The 21,836-nt window shown below is 33.2% G+C and overlaps 3 protein-coding genes across 4 annotated transcripts; 1 reads left to right on the forward strand and 2 right to left on the reverse strand.

Moving 5' to 3' along the window:
• LOC130657728 (uncharacterized) lies at window positions 1-2,586 on the reverse strand. Its single transcript, XM_057460738.1, has 5 exons — window positions 2,479-2,586; window positions 1,370-2,149; window positions 1,188-1,274; window positions 278-565; window positions 1-156 (listed from the first exon to the last, which is right to left on the reverse strand). Exons 1-5 carry the CDS (start codon window positions 2,537-2,539, stop codon window positions 116-118), a joined length of 1,257 nt encoding a protein of 418 aa, XP_057316721.1. The 5' UTR covers window positions 2,540-2,586; the 3' UTR covers window positions 1-115.
• Window positions 2,587-6,341: 3,755 nt separating this feature from the next.
• On the reverse strand, window positions 6,342-15,909 carry LOC130657727 (protein ERGIC-53-like). The gene is made up of 11 exons (XM_057460737.1): window positions 15,698-15,909; window positions 13,333-13,487; window positions 13,143-13,250; window positions 12,415-12,476; window positions 9,511-9,610; window positions 8,875-8,998; window positions 8,731-8,789; window positions 8,391-8,525; window positions 7,567-7,808; window positions 7,016-7,112; window positions 6,342-6,934 (listed from the first exon to the last, which is right to left on the reverse strand). The coding sequence occupies exons 1-11, from the start codon at window positions 15,864-15,866 to the stop codon at window positions 6,782-6,784; spliced, it is 1,404 nt and encodes a 467-aa protein (XP_057316720.1). The 5' UTR covers window positions 15,867-15,909; the 3' UTR covers window positions 6,342-6,781.
• A 325-nt stretch (window positions 15,910-16,234) lies between these two features.
• LOC130657730 (ceramide phosphoethanolamine synthase-like) lies at window positions 16,235-20,554 on the forward strand. Of its 2 annotated transcripts, XM_057460740.1 has the most exons (5): window positions 16,235-16,691; window positions 17,677-18,514; window positions 18,674-18,796; window positions 18,949-19,029; window positions 19,408-20,554. In XM_057460740.1, the coding sequence occupies exons 2-5, from the start codon at window positions 17,690-17,692 to the stop codon at window positions 19,435-19,437; spliced, it is 1,059 nt and encodes a 352-aa protein (XP_057316723.1). In that variant the 5' UTR covers window positions 16,235-16,691; window positions 17,677-17,689; the 3' UTR covers window positions 19,438-20,554. The 2 variants fall into 2 exon arrangements, with proteins under 2 accessions (XP_057316723.1, XP_057316722.1); XM_057460739.1 differs by lacking the exon at window positions 16,235-16,691 and having other exon boundaries at window positions 17,514-18,514.
• The last annotated feature ends 1,282 nt before the right edge of the window (window positions 20,555-21,836 follow it).

Genomic DNA, 21,836 nt, shown 5'->3' on the forward strand with positions numbered 1-21,836 from the left:
TCCCTTTTCTACAATAATATATTCAAATAAATTATACTTTGCACAACTTATTAACTTAATTCTTTACATAAAACATGTCACCAAAACAGTACACCAGAATAACTTTCAACACGAACTACATTTTTTGCGACATCATTGAAACGAACCATCCCATTGCTAAAATAACAAATAAACAAGTTAAAAAAATAAAATTTAAAGCGCGGGAAAAATACAATTTATTGAAACGTAAACTATTTTTAAATTTCCAGATCACAACAGTATGGCATGAGATACTTACGACTGGAGAGGATTCCACCGTAGCCATTTTGTTCAAGTTTCAACTCTTTTTCAAGTAAGACTTTTCTTTCAACCAATTGTTTATATATATTCATCATTTTGCATTTTCCGATAACAATGCATTCGTCATAAGCGGCAAACACGCTGTCTGCGTTTCCTGTCATGGTTGGAATTTGTTCGGCAAGTTGTTTCTTGCATGTATTCATTGCCGCCATTTTCATAGCTGCTTTCATAGCCAGTTCTTCAATGTACATGATGGCTTTCTTTAATTTATCGGTATAACAACTTCCTATGGAAAAATTTAAACGCTACAATCCCTGTTACTGTATGTTTTTAATCTGCATAGAAATAATAAAATTAAAGTTCCAACTTAATCATTTTTGTAACTCTTTTCCGGTTAATAAAAAGAAATACATCATGTTTAAATAAACGCTAGGGTACAGCGTTTTTCCTATTCTTTAAATCTATTTACCCGTGAAAAAATCTACCGGGTCTTCCGTCTTTAAATTATACGCTATTTCGTGTGCCCCTTGCACGACGGTATTCTCACTGACAGACAGACAAAATACGGGTATTATTATAGAGAGAGACTAGTCGTTGCCCGTGGAAAAATCCACGGGTTCGCCCGTCCTTTATATTTACCCGTTGCAACTAAGTGGATAAAATATATCGCATTTGATATTTGTGCCCATTTTAAAAATTTCGTGTTTCCGTTACGGGACGCCGCTTTCGACACACAGACAAACGGAATACGGCTATTATTAATGAGACTAGTCGGTCACCCGTGGAAACATCCACGGGGTCCTGTCCTTTATATATCACATTTCTGTTTCCGTAACACGACATTTTTCTCGCGACAGACAGAAAAAATACGGCTATTATAGAGACTCGCGCAAAACAAAAAAACTTACCTTCGAATTTTTTGATGATTTCGTATTTGGTCCATTTTAAACAAGTGTAGCTTTCTATTTTTTCAACAGAGCAATTGCAAGCAGGTTCTATAAAACAGAAATCAGAATTTAAAAATGAAAAAAGCGAAATTGAGAGAAGAAAAATATTAATGCTGTTTATGTTGTTTCGAATATTATATTACCTCCAGAATTTGGAGTTGGGATTCTTGTTGTTGTTGTTGTTGTTGTTGGCATGGAAGTTGTCGTTGTTGTTGTCGTCGTCGTTGGAGGCATAGTTGTTGTAGTCGTTGTTGATGGCGACATTGTGGTTGTTGTAGTTGTTGTAGGCGGCATGGTAGTTGTGGTTGTCGTTGTCGGGGCCATTGTTGTTGTTGTTGTTGTCGATGGTGGAGGTTGGCTTGTTGAACAAACGGCATTTGTAAGCATATTAATGACGCTGCTTAAGGCTTGAAAGTTTCTTGCTTGAAACACATTAGTAGGATCTGTCATTTGATTCAGTTGCGAAAGATCAAAATTACCAACAGCTATGGCAAAAAGCTGAGTGCCACTGTTGCGGATTTCGGATGCCATTGCAAAAAGACTCGGTTCAGTGCCTCCGGTGTTAGCTTGTCCGTCTGTTATCAAAATCATGATTTGATTAACGCCAGGCCTTTGTCCGCAACCTCTGCCAGCTAAAATTTCTTTTCCCTTTCTCATACCATCTTCAGTGTTTGTAAGCTGACCCGTCAGTTGTGGGACAGTGTCAACAGCACTTGTAAATAAAGCTGATGTAGAATGGTCATCACAGTAGGTGTGCTTATGTCCCTCATTTCCAAAATAGGAGATACCGGCTTTATTTCCATTGGAACTGAGTGGAACAGACTCCATGACATTTTTGACAAATGTTTTTGCGAACGAAAATTGATTCACAGATATGGTTCCGGAGACGTCTAACACCCATACCAATTCGATGTTTTGGCAATCTGAAAAATGAAATACTTATAAAAACATGAAAGAGATGAAATGCATAAAATGTAAGGCATCACAAAGCTTTCATAAACTGATAAAGAATTATAAACTTGGTTTCTTGCTCTATCTATCTATCATAGTGTTATACTGCTTTAGTTGAAATAAACATCTTTCCTTCGGCAAAGATCATTCCTAGTGTGAAATCCATTGGTTGTGTTTTAAGTAAAAAGAGGGGTGTTAACTTTAAGATTTTTGAACTGAAATCAACCTAAAATCAACCCAAACTCAACCCAAACTTGATCCAAACTCAACCCAAATAAGAATATAAACAAATAGTTCTCACCTCCTTTCACCTGCACAACCACAGCAACAACAACAACTGCTAATACAGTTAACAGCTTCATGATTTGTTTATAGTTGTGTTGTGTTCCTTCTTATTTATGTTTGAATAAAATACTAAAAATTGAAGAATTATATAGAGCTTTGGGACTCATTAAGGAGTTATGAAACTCGCAACCACGCTTTCCTAATGAATCGGCAGTGATTGTTTTAATAGGGAGGCATATATGACGTTTTCACTTTAAAAGGAAATCGTTTATTATCCAGCTTTTGTGTCTAAGTTCATCCTTTTCAGGTTAATGAGGCAAACGTCAGTAATTTTCAAAATAAACAAGAAAAATTGACCTGATTACTTCTCAATTACACAACTGTTATTATTTTAAAAAGTTTTTCGATGATGAGAAATCTGGTATCAACATAGAGTACGGGAAGTTCTCGATGTAACAAATACATTTAAATTTAACTCGATACAGTCAAATCTTTTTGCGGAGGAATTTGACATAACGGGCTTATTTTAACAGTAGCCAAATTCTGTCACAACGAAATGGGAAAAATCACTATCAAAGAGATTATTGCATTGTGGAATCTTGCGTGCATTATTAGTCTAGAATGGATGAGGATTTAGTTTATTTCTAGACATGAAAAAATAGATTTAGTATTGGACAATAATAGAAAAAAATGTTGGGAAATTTTAAATCAATTCTCAGTATTCTCATGACAAGTTGTTTTTCATCAGTTGTCAATTTAATGTGATACGTAACAAATCAATTATGTTTTTAAAGACGTGACGAACTTGATTGCGTAAAAGGGAGGATAATTTGTAACCTTTTAATGTCTTTCCGGACGGATAGGTTTTATTTTTAACCTGAGGTTTCCCATTAATGTATATATCCGCTATTTCATACAGAAATTGCTAAGTCATGCCCCTTTCTAAAAATTCTTGCAACATTTAGTGGGTCGGATGCCAAAAGAATTTTTTCTGCAGCCAAAAGTTTACGAACGAGTTTTAGTGGAAGTGTGCTAAACCGATTTACAACGTGCTGGGTCTTCAAATTGGCGCCCACCATGGTTTGACGGTCAAAGAAATATTTAGTTTAGTGAATCTCTATAATACCCTTGCTTCATTTTAGATACTTTTAAATTTATTTGCAAGTAATTACTGACTTTTTAAATTTGTAACCAAAATGTGGAGGTGCTATGCCCAATCTTGTACCCAGAGCTTCTTTTACCATTTCTGATATGCGTGCTGGTGCGAAACATCTTTTGCGCTAGCCAAATATCAGAAAGCAAATAAGGAGCCCTGGGGACAAGATGGGTGAAGTTTCTATTTTTGTTGTTTGGCTACATACTTATGTTCTCGATTGCATTAATACTATTTAGCTTAAAAATAAAGTATAAAATCTTGATTCTGTGTTAAATCCTAAAATCCCAAAAATTCTTCAAATGCAAAGATAAAGATTAACTTTAAATTTAAAATATAATAACAATTGGATTCACTTGCAAGGCCAGGGAGCATAGAGTACACTTTACCTTTTTTCCACTAAATAAACTGTGGTAATAGAGACAAAAGTGTTTCTCATCCTTTTATTGTATTTCTAATTTTATGATCATTGTTAGGCGTGGCCCAAATGAATTCCCGCTAAACTGTGGTATCTTATATGATGCAAACAGGAAAAATTGTCAGAAAAAAACCACAATGTGTTTATGTGTTTTTCTAACACAATGGTTATACACCCTCGTTCCCAGGAATTTTCGCCTTCTGATATTACATCATATCAAAAAGGCAAAATCACCGGGAAAGAAGTTAAGCCATTATTTAGAAAGGGAACAATTACGTGATGAGTGTTGCTATTAAATGCTTCAATAAAACTTAGTTTCCATCAGTCAAAAACACAACACTCATCAACCTCGTCCCCAGGGCTATTTTTCTCTTTCTGACAATCTCGGACGGCCAGATTGTCATACATGTTGTTTGAAGTTAAAATGGTCATACTAATTGTTTCTAAGCGTAACGTTCTTGATTATTTTGCCATTTTTGAAGGGGATGTATCACGCAGGCTGTGCACTCATTAAGAAAAAGCTGTAGTTAAGCATTTGCTACCTTGTAATATTAAGGTCATTTTTTTAGTTAAAGAATTAGTGGTTTTTCCGCCTTAAAGAACCATCACGGTTTTCCGTTCAAAAGTCGTAGATAAATTTAAGTGCGAAAACTGCAATGTCATCTATATGACAATACGGCCTAAGGTGATAGTGAACACATGGGTCTCTCAGTTTTAACTGGAAAAAGACACCGAGCCTCCTCATTTTTTCACCCATAACGGAGTAAGCGTTTTACTATCAGTCCATACTTCGTTTTGATAATTTTTTGAGACTATTTACCTTTAGGAATAACTGCGATTCAGAACTGAGAGGAGAGATTATTAAACCATAGGGACAAATCAAAATTGAATAGAAATATTGTCTCTCTTCCTTTATTCCTATTTGTTGATTTATATATCTTACGATGATAGTATCGTACTGCATTCGTGTACATAGATGATACATAAGGTTTTTATAAACATGACTTGATAATGACCGTCCGCAGCCGAAACGTCGTCAAATATAATTAATTAATGAAACTGGTGATGTTTTCTATCTATCTTCCTATTTATACGTTTACGAGAATATCTACAACCATAAAAATTGCAATTTTTTTTGCGATAAAATTTATTAGTTGACCTGTCAGTTCATGCTCGCATGTGATGTTCTCCTCAACGCACACTCCATAGCCCTCAAACGATTTTTATATAATTTCTTCATTCCTTGTTAAGTCGTTTTTCATTAGTTTGTCTTTACTTGAGCAGGATTTTTTGATAGTTGGGCCAGTTCTTGTGTACCTTAATGATAAGAATAATGTTTCTTTTTTCTTACACAATTTTTGTTTCTTTTGTGCACAGCTAAGCAAAGGAGGTAACGAGAAAATTCAGAACAAAGTTTGACACTTTTGTGAAGTTCTTCCCGAAAAGTTATGCAAATTCTCAGACATTAAAGGGTTAAACTAAAAGAAGGAAAACACCTAGCCAGAAAGCGTTTTTTTTAAATAGGATACTGCTTCAGCGACGATACAGAGACTATTAGCCTTTTCATAGTTACACTACTATGGTTTTCTAAACGCACCAAATTGAGAGCATCGAATGGACAGCTATTATTGTTGAAATTGTTTTCTCATGATAGCCTCTTCAGTTCCCATTGGTACTGCTATCAACAAGGGTTTTCCGAAGCGGATACTAGTGTATTTAAAGCTACTAAGTTGAGTTGAGATAATATTATAAGTTAATAACAAATATATTAATAGAACAGACTACAAAAAAGTAATTGTTAAATTTCTATTTTGAAAACTGAAAATAGTTCTGATTGACAATCTAAGCTTAAAATTTTTCACCTCTAAGAATGTGCGGAGTCTTGATTTCCTGACAGAGTGCCTGCTTAAACAGAATCCTTACTAGTGGATAAGCCACTGAAACCGTTTAGTTCGTCTTTCACTGGGCCTTTAGTCTCATCACACCTAAGTTCTATACCTTTTGATAGAGTTCTTTTTGCCTGAAGTGTCAACCTAGTTTGAATGTGTCTTACATCGATTTTTTTAAAAATTGTATACACGCCTTCCAGGAGATTTGTGGACTTTTTTAACCTATTTTCATAAAATGGAGATGGTTAAATTTTCCTAAATAAATTGAGAATATGTGATAACATATTTTAAAACTTGAGGAGAATTGAGGAGTTTTGAGGAAGTGTTGCAGCCCTGACGCTTTTGTTCACTAGCAAAGGTGAGAGATTCCATGTCCAACCTCTTTTAGGGCTCAGCACAAAAACAAACAAAATATAATATTAAATTCAAATTGTATATTTCTTTTTCAATATATAAACTCCGTAAAACACAGAATGAATCAAATAGAATTGTACATCCAATAACAATAAGGGTGTGATTGCTAACTTACATAATTCTTGAAATACCCCTCTCCTCTACTTAGATTCTCACCTTCAGAAAGTTCACCTCGCACACTAAAAACTTTAAGATTATTTGTTTAGACAAAGTATTGACTACGAAAGTCTTGTGGAATGTAGGGAATTTCCTTTTAAAATCTTCCCTGATTCTGTCGGGACCTTGGCAATACTTTTTTATTTTAAAACTTTTGGCCCTTTTTTGATGCTACCTAAACATATATGGAAAAAATGTAATCCAGGATTATTTTTAAAAACCCTACCTCACACGCTACGAGACGTCGAAAATTTGTTTACAAAATTGAAATATTTACTAAGTATAAAAGTTAATAAAACTTTTTCGCTGATTGAGATAAATGATTTTGGTACATCGTATAACCGACCATCAGACAAACTTGAGCTATCATAAAAAAGATGAAATAACCAGGCGTAAGGCAGTTTAAGGTTGGACACGAAGATTTCTTGCCGCCATCTTGACCCTAAAAGAGATATCATACCCGATATAATAAGTGCATTCAACAAAATCAGAACGGAACTTTTGTTACAATTTTAATGCCTACCTTCGAAAGCAAGTGTCCAACATTTTCTAACACTGTCCGAAGATTTTGTTCTATTTGATCCAATCGTCTAGTATCTGATCCACCGCCATCTTGAGACCTACACAAAAAAAAAACAGGGAAAAAATCAAGTTGCGATAATGAGAAAACATCTAACATCATTGGATGGGTCTCCGCAACTGTTTCAACAACAGAAAAAATCACACACAGCTTTGTTTCTCCGCATGGTAAGATGCAAAACAAAAGAGTTCTTAGTTTAGCTGAAAGTTTAAAAACTATGTGAAAAAATTAACCTATGCACGCAGTTGAATTTGTGCCATGGTATCTGGTGTAACAAACTTTATTGAATAAGCCTTCGATTTCTGCTACAAAACAGCATATCTGGCAACCACAGAGAAAAATGTTTTTAGTTGGGCTATTGTGGCAAGAAAATTTTTGAACAGGTGTCCAGATTTTTGATTAGGTCGGCAGTGAATTGGACAGACATTTGGGAAACTTTTTACTAGACATCAGCATAAACTTGACATTGACATGAGCGTTTTGAATTTCCTCACCTTAAATTTTCAACGCCAGTTTTTACTTGATTGAGCATACTAATAAACGTGTTGATTTCTTGTTTGGAGACACCTTCGCCGCCTACGTCACCAGCACTGCGTTTGGAGTTGACAGCTGTGTGAAGGTTGTTCACTTCGTGTGTGAGCTCTCCTGTCTTCGAGTGTAAGTCGCGCACGATTTGATGAACAGCGTTTTGTCCTTCGTAAATTAAACGCACATCACGATCGTAGACGGACTCGTACTATAAAAATGAATATATAATTTTAACTTGTGAGATAGGCAAAAATAAATAATATGATATGGGAAGGGCAGACATAACTTATTATTATCCCACTTGTGCAACATTACTCAATAGATTATGAACAGGACTATAACTAAATTTAGGACTAAAGAATTGACCAGCAAAAGTGAATTTAATGTTTATCATGAAGAAGATATATTTTCTTCTTTTGGTTTAAATGTTCTCGCGACAAAAGTGTACATGGCCAAGCTATTTGTGCCAGTTTATCAAAAGTTGTAATAAAAATTCTAGAGTGGCCAAAACTAAACTTTAGCCCTTAAATGTCTCAAACTCTTTTAGGAAATTTAAACAGACTTTTTATATATACGTTTAAAGAAAAAAAGAACTGAAAAACTAATTTTCGTTAATGTAAACTCAAAGAAAGCTTTGGCCAGGACAGTTCAGTAGCAAGCCACACTGCATGAAAAAATATCTGCGCTGTCTTACGTCTTTTTATGCCTAAACCCTCTATTATTCAGTGACTAGTATTATATCCGATCTTGGAAAAGAGTAAAGGACATTCTCAACTACAATTTTTGTTACCTTTTCCTCTACTGGTTTCTTCTCTGGATGTTCCTTTTGGAATTCTTCCCTTTGCGTTTCTAATTTCTGTTGATATTCTCCGTACTGGCTTTCATACTTCTTTCGCTGCTCTTCAGAAATGACTTTTTGTTTTTGCTATAAAAGGAGCATGGCAACAGTAGAATTTGGAATTTTCGAGTTAAATAATTTATTATTACTATTATTATATCAAATATTTATTTGCAGTGTTTCTCCTGTCAATAACTATGTGTGATGATCGATACAGTTTGTCTGTACACATCTCTAAACAGTTAGTATCCTTAATAGTCAACATAATACTTATACCACATATTTAGCTTACCTCGTCAGAAATAGGCGGTGTCAGACTGTGCGTTAAAAACTTTATTACATCATGATCATCTGAAAATATATACAAATAAATAAATTAAATACATCAACAACACCAGCAGAAACGAAACAGGATAAACTTTTACAGATAGAATACCTGCCAAACCGCCAGTTGCTGCAGACACACCGAAAAAACCTTCCTTTGGTAAGTGGACATTTTCCGCTCTCATGCAAAGCTCATAATCTTCATCTCGTTCAGACATGCCACCATGATAGAAAACCTAGTTAGAAGCAGGCCACAGATATTAACTTTAAAAGCAAGTACACTGGTCAAGTGTCTGCGTAAGTCGGACTTGTTTTCCAATATAAAGACAGACAATTAAAGTATAAAATTACTGTACCCATGAACAAAAATTGCCATATCAGTGCATGACAGACGCCCTACTAGAATTGTTGCAAATAATTTGAAATTTTAAAGTTGCAAGAAAATCTGCATAACGTCTGCATATATACATGCTGAGTTTACAAAGCACTAAGTGGTACAAAATTCTGAGCATGATACAAGCATAATTATTATATACAAGAACATAAAAAAATTTTGCTTATAAGTAAAAACTCTTACATCGTCAGGTAAGTCTGCATATATACCTGACGATGTAAGAGTTGTATATAATAATTTTACTATGACGAGGAAAACATTTACAAGCATAATTATTATGCATATGTTATTTAGATTCATGTGTTTTCTACAGACTAATAATGTGCCATCGTCAACAAACTATAGCAAACTTACTGTAAGGATATTATTGTAATATCTAATTTTTGCGCGTATTGGATGTGGTCGATTTCGGAAATCTCTCATGCAGCCACCTAACTGTTGATTGTTGCCATCTCTGAAAAATCACATTAAAACACATCAACGATTTGATTTACTTAAGTTTAATCGTTGTTTTAGTATGTTATCCAAAATTGATCTTTTACACCACTCAAATATATAAAAGATTTGCAGAACTCTAAAAAAAACAGCTCCAGTTGTCAAAGTATCGCCCTCTCATATTTAGGGAAGTCTTAAAATACACTTTATATATTATATATACACACAAAATTGCATTTTAAACTTCAGTGTTGGAAACACTGTTATGATTATGGGTCCTGTGTTCCAAATGTATACATTAGGTATACATCGGCATTACCTACCCAATTTCCCTCATATGACATGGGTTAATGCGTACATAGCTGTGGTGAATTCACTTGCTAAACATGCCTGCAATGTAGACTGAAGTACAGACCTTGTGATTATTAAGTAAACTTCAAAACATGTTGTTATTATACATCTTTACCTAGCTCAAATTTATTTCTGATGTATTTAAAAAATCAATCTATATAATAGCCAGTTTGAAGGAAAAGAAGAAAAAACACTATCAAAATTATGTCATTTGCTTAAAAGGAGATACACACAAAATTTGGAAAACTGAATTTATTGTTTTAAATTGTATTAAAATTGTATCACAAATTGCAAAGTGTATTCTGAACATCAATCCGACTATATAGTGGAAGGGGCAAATCATATTATTCCATCATAATAATCCACAAAACAAAAACCCATTCACTTTTTGGCATTGTTCTATCAAATTCACTACTCTATCATATCCTTTTCTTTAGAGTTGCAATTAAGGGTCAAGCAGATACTTGCAGTAGTAGTAAAATAATGATGGTACAGGAACATTTGTGCGAGTGTTTACAATTGAGATACTTCAATATCGACGCTGGTCAAAAATAGTGTGACATTTTTTTATTTTGCTTTTTTAGCTGTTTTTACAAAAAAAAAGTGTAAAGTGAGGGTTGCATTGTCACGCAGTGTTGAAAATTTAGGAGGACATAAGACCTCAATAGTACTAACAACCCCAGTAGTTTGAACTTTGGAATTAGGTGTTATTTTGTGAGTTACAGCTGTTTTTTGATTCTGAACTTCAATGTCACCCACAGATGAGACAAAACGTTCAAATAACATAAAAGACAGTGGGTTGTGATGTTTAATGCTTATTATTTCGACTCACATAATTAGGTGTGCCCTTTTCTGATGTTTTAAGTGTGTTTTAGTTGGTTACATTTTGGGTATAAGAAACATATTTCGATTATTAGTGTTATTGTAATCCTCATTATTCAGAAGTAAGCAATGATGTATGAAAATAAAAATTATTACAATGTACAGGCTAATTTATAGTTATTATCAATACAATTTCTTCCTACTAGAATTAGGTGTGTTTATGTGGGTTACAGTAACAAACAATCACAAAACTCCAAAAAACGCTATTTGCAATTGTTTTTTATAATAACTTGTATGTTTCCTGCTTTATAACACTAAAGAAAAAAATAATTTGCAGGTTTTCACTTTTGGGTGCGATATTGTGGGTTACAATGCTTTTATTTAAGCTTTTTTAATCAAATACTAATGAACTACTAATCGTTAGCCCGTGGAAAAATCCACGGGTTCACCCATCCTTTTTATAAAGCATTGCGTGCGTCTTGCTACTTGTGCAGCTAAGCTACCATTTTGCGTGGCAGACGGACAGACATATACAGGTATTATAATATAGATTTTAGACAGAACTAAACTATCTAGATATTTCAAGGACTCTTTATAAAACTTGGAACTAATAATAACTGAGCAAAAACTACATAAACCACATGAACTAAAGTTAACGACTCTAACAAATTGGGCAACTCTAACTAAAGAACTGCTATCATATATGGCTAAAACCATTCTGTTCAACATAGTACAATATGTCAGCAAAGTCATTGTTGGCAATTCCATAGCCCTTTTTTCCTTTTGTGATGATGAGGAAAGGGTAAACGATACACTCTTTGTTAAAAAAAGGAATTTGCATTACCCCGTTAAGGCCAATTTTTTTTGTTCCTTTTTCCTCGATACTATAACTTACAAACACAAACTATATTTACTATTGTAACCCACATTTTGACTTCCAAACTGAAAAGGCTGTACCTTTTTTTGAAGAAACAAATTATACTATACATCTTAATAGTACTATACTAAACTACCAATATCAATCAAAATGCAGATAATTTTATTAATTACAACAATTTTTAAATAGCCATGTAACCCACAAAAAGGCACCAAGAACATTAACACTCCTCTACCGCATAGGCAGAGTGAATGTTCTATCAGGCTAATAAATTATTACAAGTCACATCTTCTTGGTACCTGTTTTTAGAATGTAATCCGCAATAACACACCTAAATATCTTGTGTTACCCACAAAAGCTCACCTAATGCAATAATTTATTCCTTTGTCTAACAATTAGAAAAAAATTGAGGCTCGTATTTATAATGTACTAGTTTTCCAGATATCAGAATTTGAAAAACAGTTGTGGTGTAACCCACATGGCATTGTAACCCACAATTGCACACCTAAGTAAAAGTTTTATAAAAATAGAGCTGATAACCCACAATATTTCGTTCCTTTCCAAATTAAGCGCAAATTATCTAGAATTTTTAAGAGCACAAAATTTTTACTGTAACCCACATAATCACACCGCAGCACCATTTTGTTTGAATGTCCTTAAAAATGTCACAAAACCCATGTTAATTTTTGACTGGCACCTATCACATTTGCAGATTTTGGCATTTAGGGCAGAATAGAAAGGGGTATAACCTTTGTTTGTTAGCAAGTACTTACTTGAAGTGGTCATATTGTTTTGTTCCATCATTTAACATTACCATCACATATGGGTTGTTTTGCTAAAAATGATATTGCAAAATTAGCCATTCTCACCAACAGATCAAAATATTTTAAGAAGCACAGTAACACTTGAAAAAACGCCTCTTTTCATTAGACACCTTTCTCTTTTCAATGATTCTTTGAATACACCACCCTCTCTAAGAAATGGCCCACCTTGAGAGGGGTGTTTCTTTGAAACATAATACATGTTGAATTACACCAACAAGAACCTTCGAAAAAACCTATTATAAGTAACAGAGAATGCTACACCAGCTTTTAATGTAACTGATGATTGAGTTAAACTTAAGATTTGAGGACTTTTCATACAAAATTGAGGACATTTAAACAAATTTTTAAACAAATTATTCCTATAATATCTATGTAGCATTTCTACGCATTTTGCAAATAAAAATAATGTGACAAATCAAATAGTTTTGGAAAAGGAAAGTCAAGGAGATTTGAGAAAGTTGTTAAAAATTTACTTTTGGAGGTAAATTTTTAAAATGGAGGAGTTTTGACGGGGTCAATGATATAGAAAAGGCCTTAAATTCATTAACGTATTGAATAGACTCTTCCCCTTAAAATTACAAAACTTTAAAAACAACCTGGACATTTATTAAAAGTATTACAGTTTGCAACTTCAGAACACACATAATGATAAAGCCATTAAAGCATAAAAAACTAACCTCTCCATCATTATCAAATGAATCAAAAAATAAACCCATGCCTTTCCAATTATCAGAGCTTCCAAAAACAGGACCAGGTTTTCCCATTTCTTCAGTAAACCAAACAGCCTAAAAATAAAAAAGGTGGATGTAATAAAAAACTTATATTGTATACTCATATTGTAACAAGCCTGAAATAAAAAATACTTACAAGACCATCTCCTCCAACACGTCCTCGGCCAGATATTCGAAAGAATACTTCTACCTCCCAGAATTCATTTGTGCTTTTGACTTTTGACCATAATGAACCTCTTTGGTCTTTAAGAGATGGTGTGATTCTCACTTGTTCATCACTTGGAATGGCACCTAAAGTTTAATTTATACAAGGTAATATTTTAGCTGAAGTACTTAAAATCTTAATAGGACTACAAGACCAATATTCTGTTTTACAGTTTCAGGCTGTGAAACAGAGGTTTTGGCTAGATTTCACACATATTATTAAACCTAAATATTGAAAAAAGACAAAGGAATGTTTACATATATTCTTAGCCTAAAGTTGACTAATATAATGATTAGTATGGCACAAATGCCACTCAAGTGATTGACTCCAAAACCAGAGACATTATGCTATTGAAAAGAAAAAGAAAGAGATAATTATTCTGAAATCAAGAATTAACTTTTTTGGCTTGAGCTATTATTTTGATTTCATATGATTTTGCTTATTTGCTGTGTTTTGATTAATGTGATTTAAAAGCCCACAAGTGTTGATTAATAATATTTAACCATTGCAAAATAAGGCTTTGGCTAGAAAATGATAATGCAAATGCGATTTACTTGGCATGTGATAAAACTGTAAATTTCGGCCAAAATAAATATTTTTTTGCTAATTAGCACTATGATAGTTGATTTATATGAACTTCTTTGTCACGGGTGATATATTAAGGCCTTATATTTTGCAAAGTTAATTGTCTGTATTGACCTTGTAAATATTTTGTACATATATATAAGAGAAATCATTTACAATAGCTGTTGCAACTGCCTCAGTGATAACCAGATTTGAGAAAATGGGTAAAATCCAAAGACACAGGTTCAATTTTCACAAAATTTTAGGTGATATAACATTACCCGTATAGTTATATGTTTATGTGTTTAGTATCTAAGGTTGTTTCAATGTACAGTAAGTGTCCACAGGGCATTAGTTTCTATGTTGTGATGTCACAGTACTTTTTTTTGCGTTATATTTTATCATTTGTTTAATTGTCCATTAGAGACTTCTGTTTTCTATGTTGCCAGGTGTGTTTAGTTTAGTTGCTATTCTTGGTGCAGTGCGTAGATGTTTATTGGCTTGTGAGCTACTTGTAGCTCTGTGGTTAGCTTATTAGTAAGTTTTTTTATGTCATTTTACTTTATGTTCCTTTACCTCTACCTTATTGCCGTTAAAATTTTTGCTTGCACAAGTGTGCAGCTCGCTGAAATACACAATACATAGGGCATAAATTTTAGAATGGGACAAAATATAATTTTTTCAGCACTACCTTTGCTGTTTGTTGGTTTAACAATATGTTATGGATAATACTAAAACAGTTAGGGACAACTGCAAATTATTCCGCCTAAATAGGCTATGATAGACAAATTAGGCGAAATTTATCTCCTAACTAGGCTATCAACATTAAATTTGCTTATTACAGCCTTCTGGTCCGTGGTCGCACCGATCTTTAAGATTAAAAATGATCTAACAAACCTCCCTTGGATGTAGAAGTATTATTTTCGTAAATGTTATGGTGCGTTTTGAAATTTGCTTTTAGTTTGTTTTGCCGCTAATCCGCATGCGCACAACGTTTTTTCCGGCATGTTTTAAAAAACCGCCAAAATAGACTAGTTTGATTTAAAAAAAGAAGGCGCTTGGTTAGGCTATGACGTCCTAATTACGCTATCATAGACAAAAAAAGCTATTTGGACAATCTCGCACCGGACCTTGTTCTAGTCGATTGGAAACGAGTTTGGTTGGTGGGCACGTTTGCATGTATAACTTTTATATCCGCAATAAGCAAAGATCACTAAGTCAGTAAGTAGTACAGGAAAAATAGTAGCGAGACCAACAAAGATTGCGAAGATATCGTCGATTAAAATTTTCCATCTCCTAAATAAAAATCTCTCCAAGTTAAGCTATTAAAAATCTCCTAATTTAGCTACTAGCTTATTTAGGAGAAATAGTCTAATTTGCAGTTGTCCCTGTAAAAGGGGATAATTTGATATCTGAAAGCTGATACCCTAATTAAAAAGAAACTTATAAGAAAATGCATTTAAAAATGTAGTTTATTGGCAAAATTAACCAGTATTTTGGATTATATAAACAGCATCATGTGAAAACGAATCCATGAAAATGGCGTACAGGATCTATGGCATACTGGATCCTTGTCATACAAACACTTGATCAGATATCACTTAACAAAAGTGCCATACTAGTAAATTTTTTAACAAGATAAAGTAAAACATAATTATCTATAGTAAATCAAAAACATTGAGAGTTAAACAAAACTGATAGATTTAAGGCCAAGGGTTAAAAATATTCATACTTCCGTAGTGTGTCCAGAATGGAACGTTTCCTTGTTTATTAACTAAATGAGGTCCCTTAAAACTATGCTTATATTCAAATCTAGAATGTCTTCCCTCTTCACATAATATTGACGACAGAGCCAAAAGAACAACTAAAGCGACGTGGCCAAACATCTTCATTGCCGCCATATTGAATGATTCCAACTAGTTTGAAAAAACGAAAGCTGTTTTGTTGATATCTGAAGCTTTTCTATTGGTCGATAATGAACCTGGGCTGGAAGGGTGTCGTTTGACCGAAATATTTTCTAAAAAAACAATAAGTTTTTAATGGATTTTGTGATTAGAACATTGTCAAAAATAAATACAAGAAAAAATTCATTTGGCATTTACTTTTTTTAATATTATAGTACTTGCAGAATGAAGAAAATTATTTTAACATTTGCAAGAACACTGAGAACTAAGTTGCAAAGAAATAAAACAAACAAGGAAAGAAGTCCAGTATTTTACTTATTTATTTATTCTTTTTTCTTATTTGGTGGAGATGTTGAACTGACTGGTAGGTGGTACAATGCCATGAGGAGAAATGGTCAGTTACCTGATTTATATTGTAGGCGGTTGTTAGGGAAACGTTATGGTACGATGCTACATAGTCGCGCCACAAGCTGGAGAACTTTGAACTTTCGTGTATAGTTGGTGTCAGTTGGGACTAGCTTTGCAACGTACTTAATAACCTTCATGAAAAAATTAGTTTTTAGTTTTGTGGCTTGTTTGTGAATTGTTGGGCATAACCATATAACCAGCTCTGCTGACTAACATACCACACCAGTAATAACGTTTTATTAATGTGGTGGTTGTAGCTAGCTAACTAGTTAGCTAGATTTATCAACAACAGAGGGGTGAGCAGGCAGAGGACAGAGCTCTATAGACCTGAGTGTGTACATTTTTTCTGTTGTAGCCCTTTCTGGGTGTAGCTGACAGACAAAAGATACTGTTTGCTTTGTTTGCTTAAGAAAGGTAATTTCAGAAGATTTCTTTCACAGAAACATTGTTGAAGTTTTGTGTAGATAATACCTCCTGATTTATGTAAATTTATTTAAAATTCTTACAATAACTTATAGGCCGAAAAAGAAGACCCTGCATTTACATCTCTTGCCACATAGGTAGTTGTTACTGCTAAGAAGGCTAACTGTTAAAGATGTACTTGTCTTATAATAATATAATATAATAGCTTCTGTGTGTCTGTGTGTTTGTATTAAAAACAGTTGGAAATAACTGATGTCATTTCCCCATGGGTAACTAACAACTCCCTGAGATGCCAATTTCTCAAAGCTGGGTCAAGCCACCCATTTCGGAAACGACAGGTTAATGACAGGTTTGAATTAGAAAAGTAAAGTCGGTTCAAAGAATTATGGCACTCTGTAACAAAGTAATCCACCATCTAGATGTGGCCTGGGACACCTTAGATCAATTACCATTTTTTCTATTGTCGTTCTTTGTTATTAAGTTCTTAAAATGCGATCTAAAAAAACTTTCTGTCACCGTTCTTTGTTCTTAAACTTTTAAAATGCGATCTAAAAAGCATTTATATCACCACTTAAAAATATTTGATTCGCAATTTTATCAGTTCCTTCGCAAAGTGATTGACAAAAATGGCATTTTGATTCGTGAATTGCGAACTGCTAATTGGAACCCTGAATGATGTCATCAAAAAATATTTTAACCTCAATAATAGGTATTGAGGACCGTTCATCCATAGCACATCATTCTATACATTTTCTTGATTAGCGTTTATTTTGTTTCCAAAATGTTAAATTTGGTGTTTTGTGTTTTCTTTATTTATAAAGCTGCGATGCTCCCATATAATATATAAGGGCAAGTTTAATCTATATACTTTTTCAATAAAACCAAGTTCTCAAAAATTTTATAGCTTTTCTCTCTTAGCTTAAACCTTTTTACAATAGGCTGAAACTAATAGTTTCTTTTTTAATCTCATTTTCAGGTAATTTGACACAATGGGCAAAGTAAAACTTCAAACCAACGACGAAACTCAAAAGACAAATTATGCTTTTTATGGCATATTTGGTCTTGTAACATATTTCATATGGTGTGACTTGAGTTTTTTTGGTGGACTTTCTGAAGAAAAAAATAGACATAAACTATATAGAAATACTACTTTACTGTCACAAAAAACAGTTAAACTCAGGATGCAAGATCACTTTGGACATTACATATTTTTACCGTTTTGTGTATGGCTTGATAAAACATTAGGCATTTCAAAGATTTCATTTATCAGCCCAAATGTAATCACATCTGTGCATTTTTGTTGTGCTATAATTGCTGGTAGACTACTTGCCAGTAGGGCAATATCAGTACGGCGATTTGGTGTAATCTTGTATGAATTTAGAAGCATGCTGGATGTTTTAGATGGTGTAGTATTTAGAGCACAGTCAACTAAAAAAGAATTTTTATCTGGATGGGGAACATATGGTTATATGATTGATGGACTTGCTGATACTATAGGTGGCCTGTTTGTAATGGTTGGTACAATATATAGACTTAATAAGTATCCTCCCTTCAAAAATCCTGAAGCTGTTGCAAAATTAAAATCAAAATTCAAGAATGGTGATGAAGAAAGTGGTGAAAGACTATTAGTTGCTGAAGATTCTTGTAGCGAAGAGGTAGTTGAGGTATATGGATTAAAAAGATATTCGAAAAAAGAAATTAACCTGACAATATTGTTTTTCACCGTCACTGTTATCTTAAGAAGTGCATTGTGGGATCATTTCAATCATTCTTATCATAATTTACTTGGAGTAAAAAGAATTGATGTTGCACCTGTAAGCTTGATATGCATTTTTCGTTTGTTTATGGACTTTCCATCAATTTTTGTTTGTTTATTATTATTTAGCCAACATTTCAAAAGTCATTTTTTAATTATTTGTTAGGAAAAACTGACTATGAATGAAAAGTATAAATATATAGAACATTTTTTATAGGAAAAACAGATTGAAGTCCTTGGCTATGGAAGCACATGGTTTTGTTTATGGTTGTGGACAGTTCACAGTGCAGATGCGTTTATGCATTTCACCTTACTAACAATAATGTTTGGGAATTTGTGGGTGTGTTCATTTAATTTATTTATGATGATACGCAGCTGAAATTTTTAGCAGATTTGTGTTTTGTTTTCAGTTTTTAAGTGATTAAGTTTTAATATTGCTTCTATTTTCATTTTCTCTTTAGTGTAATTATGCTGTCTTTTTTTAAATTTTAGCGCTGGCTGCGATTTAATTTGTACGCAAGCATTCCCAATATTGTTATTGTGTCAATCATATGCCAAATCCATTTAATGCAGGTATATACACATTTTTTTTTATTTTGTTTAAATATGCATGCATGCATGCACAGTTGCTTAATGCACAAGTCAAATTTAGTGAAATGAAAACAGCACACAACGGCAGAAAAATTCAACTACAAATCAAGAGTCCACAAATATTTCAAATTTAAATTAGTTCACTGATTTTATCAGCCTAGTACTTGTTGATTTAAAGAAGTTGCTTTAAAAATATCAAATAAAAACAACAAAGTGCCAAAAAACTTGTTATACTAAAGGTCTTACAATTAAAAGTAACTTTACGTATCAGAGCCTATTCTTTATAATTAGGTTATAAACAACCAATATAGTAGTTGCTATGTAATATATTTGTGGTATACATGATCGTATTTATTTTAGATGAAAAATCTACTTGGAGTGAGTCAATGATCCTAACAAGAATCCAAGAAAAAGCTGTACAGTTTTTAAGAGCCTTGCAACACTTTTAATGCATATATACAAAATTATTTTCAAGTATCAACCACGAAGCCTTGTTTAGAAATGAAAAACAACATGGAAACCTTATTACTTTATTACTCTGAATGTTTTGATTTTTCTTTGAAATCAGGATAGGATTGGTCTAAATACATTTTCTGCTAAACACATTTATATAATGACAGAAGGAAGTATAGCTACGTATAGTAAATTTATTAATTCTTTTTATCACAAAATCAAATTAACGCGTTTCCATATTTATCTTTAATTCCATATTTATATTTAATCCGAATAAAGAGACGTAATTAAATCATTTAGAGTCCATTGTCTCACTTACAACGACCCAGACAGCTTAATTAAAACCTTTAATTCTCTTTAAATGCTTCCAACAGCTGTCAATATTCCTTTTTGTGCATGCTGTTTTTTTTGGACTTATTATTTTCTACAGTTGCGATAATTTATGTGATATGGGTGCTATGTTCATAGTGCTAACTACCGCTGGTATTTTTTTCTGCGACCGGGTAGTATTTTTTATTGTTGCTCTGCCTGACGATTCAATTAACCATGGTATAAATTAATTGACTAATTATTTTGTTGAGTTTTTTTTGTTATTTTTTAATCCCGTTTAGTATCTTGTACTCTCCGTAATTTCTCTGTAATATGACAATTTCTTTTGTTTACAGGAAAATTAATTTTAAATCTCGAGTTTTGGTTGTTTTTGTTATGTTTTTTATGCTAGTTTAAATGAGGGATGGGCCATAACAGCGTCCGTATAAAAGAAAGCCTACGAAACTGGTTGTCATGGGCACTTGTCATGTCAACTTAAGGTCATATACCGAAAGATCAGTAATAAAGTTTCACCATTTCCCCAATAAAGGTTCTAACCGGAAAGAAAACTTTTGTCGGGAAAAGGTTTGTCTATGTTAAGTGTGGCAAATTTGCATGTGATCACTTTGCTTAAAAAACTAAATGAATTTATATAAATATTGTGTTTTTTTAAATGCTAGGTAGTTTTAATTTTATTGTCAATTTAAATATTAAGAGAAAGGAAAGAAAAATAGTTATTATAGTATGTTTGTTTTTGTGTTTTTTTCTGCTTCTAGTTATTTGATTCTCTTCTGTCCTTTTAGATAGCTTTTATCTTTTAAATCTAGTTTTTTTGTAAACAATTTGCGTGTGGCCCAATACATGGAACCACAGTTCCGATATTTACTTGCGCACGCATCTAACTGATTACGTAATGCCCCATGCGCGCGCAGAAATGGAGGTAAAAATGTAAACAAACTAAGCGGAAAAGTTACCTCCATTTCTGCGCGCGCAGGAAAAACACACCACTATGATTGAGTGTATATGAGGATGTTTTCTTTAGTTTACACAAGAATGAAAGTTTGTGATCAAAATTAGTGTCCGCAAAAGTCCTTGAATACTATCGAAAGTAATTCAAGTTTCAATTTCCTGTTGCTTTCAAACACTCGTGGATCCGAAATGCATTAAACCGAAAGAATCTGTGAACAAACCTTGTTCTCAGCGCCTGTTTTTTTATGGAGCTTGCAACTCGCTTTCAGAAATTAAAAGTCAAGGGGGGCTAGAAACAAGCTTGTTGACAGACACATTTTCGATTATGAGTTCAGTTTCCCCGATAAAAAATGATTAATCTTTCATAAACATGGCGACAAGCCAAAGACCTGCCATTTAAGTTTTTGCTTGCTGGGTTGTTTCAGCGTCCGTGGAAGAACTTGAATGAAATTCATAGAGGGAGGTCATAGAAGGTGATATAAAATAATGAATTATGCAAGAATCAAAACTATCAGAATCAAATCAAGTGAGATAAACTAGCACTGGAACAGAGTTTACCACGCCCTTTTATATAAGTTCTCTTTTGCTCTAAAGAATAAACTTTTTTTATCCTGGAAATCCTAGCCTGATATTCTCAGTATCTTGGAAGTTTTCGTTCTTTTTTTTTTCTTGTTTCTCCTTTCATTTGAATCAGCAACCAACGTTTTCAAAATAATTTCTCTTTTGCGTTTGTGTCTTTCAGTTAAAAATAAAATCACCGAGTTGAACATATTACATGTTGAAATCCAAACATTTTGAAGTATCACAATTTGCATACTCAAATCAACTTCAATCGACGCCATTTTGAGCAAAAAACAAAACTGAACAAGTTGTCATTACTTTCATTATGTTCAAGTATGTAGAAATGTTTATTCACCTGTTTCTATTAAAAAGTATTAAGAGCTATCCAATACATGTTATGTAACTTTCACGATTGGCATGGAGTGATAGCTATCCGGTAGCCGATCTATGCCGAAACAATACATTTTAAATGGAAACAAAACACCTATCCGATATGC

This window comes from Hydractinia symbiolongicarpus, chromosome 9, assembly GCF_029227915.1.
Source record: "Hydractinia symbiolongicarpus strain clone_291-10 chromosome 9, HSymV2.1, whole genome shotgun sequence".
Lineage (NCBI taxonomy): Eukaryota > Metazoa > Cnidaria > Hydrozoa > Anthoathecata > Hydractiniidae > Hydractinia > Hydractinia symbiolongicarpus.

Bases quoted from the DNA above. Each gene is read 5' to 3' on its own strand.
- LOC130657728 (XM_057460738.1), bottom strand. From the start codon at position 2,539: ATGAAGCTGTTAACTGTATTAGCAGTTGTTGTTGTTGCTGTGGTTGTG. The intron at 1,275-1,369 runs GTAATATAATAT...TCTGTTTTATAG, and splicing joins CCCAACTCCAAATTCTGGAG to AACCTGCTTGCAATTGCTCT. The intron at 157-277 runs GTAAGTATCTCA...TTGTTATTTTAG, and splicing joins CGGTGGAATCCTCTCCAGTC to CAATGGGATGGTTCGTTTCA.
- LOC130657727 (XM_057460737.1), bottom strand. From the start codon at position 15,866: ATGGCGGCAATGAAGATGTTTGGCCACGTCGCTTTAGTTGTTCTTTTG. The intron at 13,488-15,697 runs GTATGAATATTT...ATTAAACTTTAG, and splicing joins ATTCTGGACACACTACGGAA to GTGCCATTCCAAGTGATGAA. The intron at 7,809-8,390 runs GTAACAAAAATT...TCATTTTTATAG, and splicing joins AGAAACCAGTAGAGGAAAAG to TACGAGTCCGTCTACGATCG.
- LOC130657730 (XM_057460740.1), top strand. From the start codon at position 17,690: ATGGGCAAAGTAAAACTTCAAACCAACGACGAAACTCAAAAGACAAAT. The intron at 18,515-18,673 runs GTAAGCTTGATA...CATTTTTTATAG, and splicing joins AAAGAATTGATGTTGCACCT to GAAAAACAGATTGAAGTCCT. The intron at 19,030-19,407 runs GTATATACACAT...TATTTATTTTAG, and splicing joins GCCAAATCCATTTAATGCAG to ATGAAAAATCTACTTGGAGT.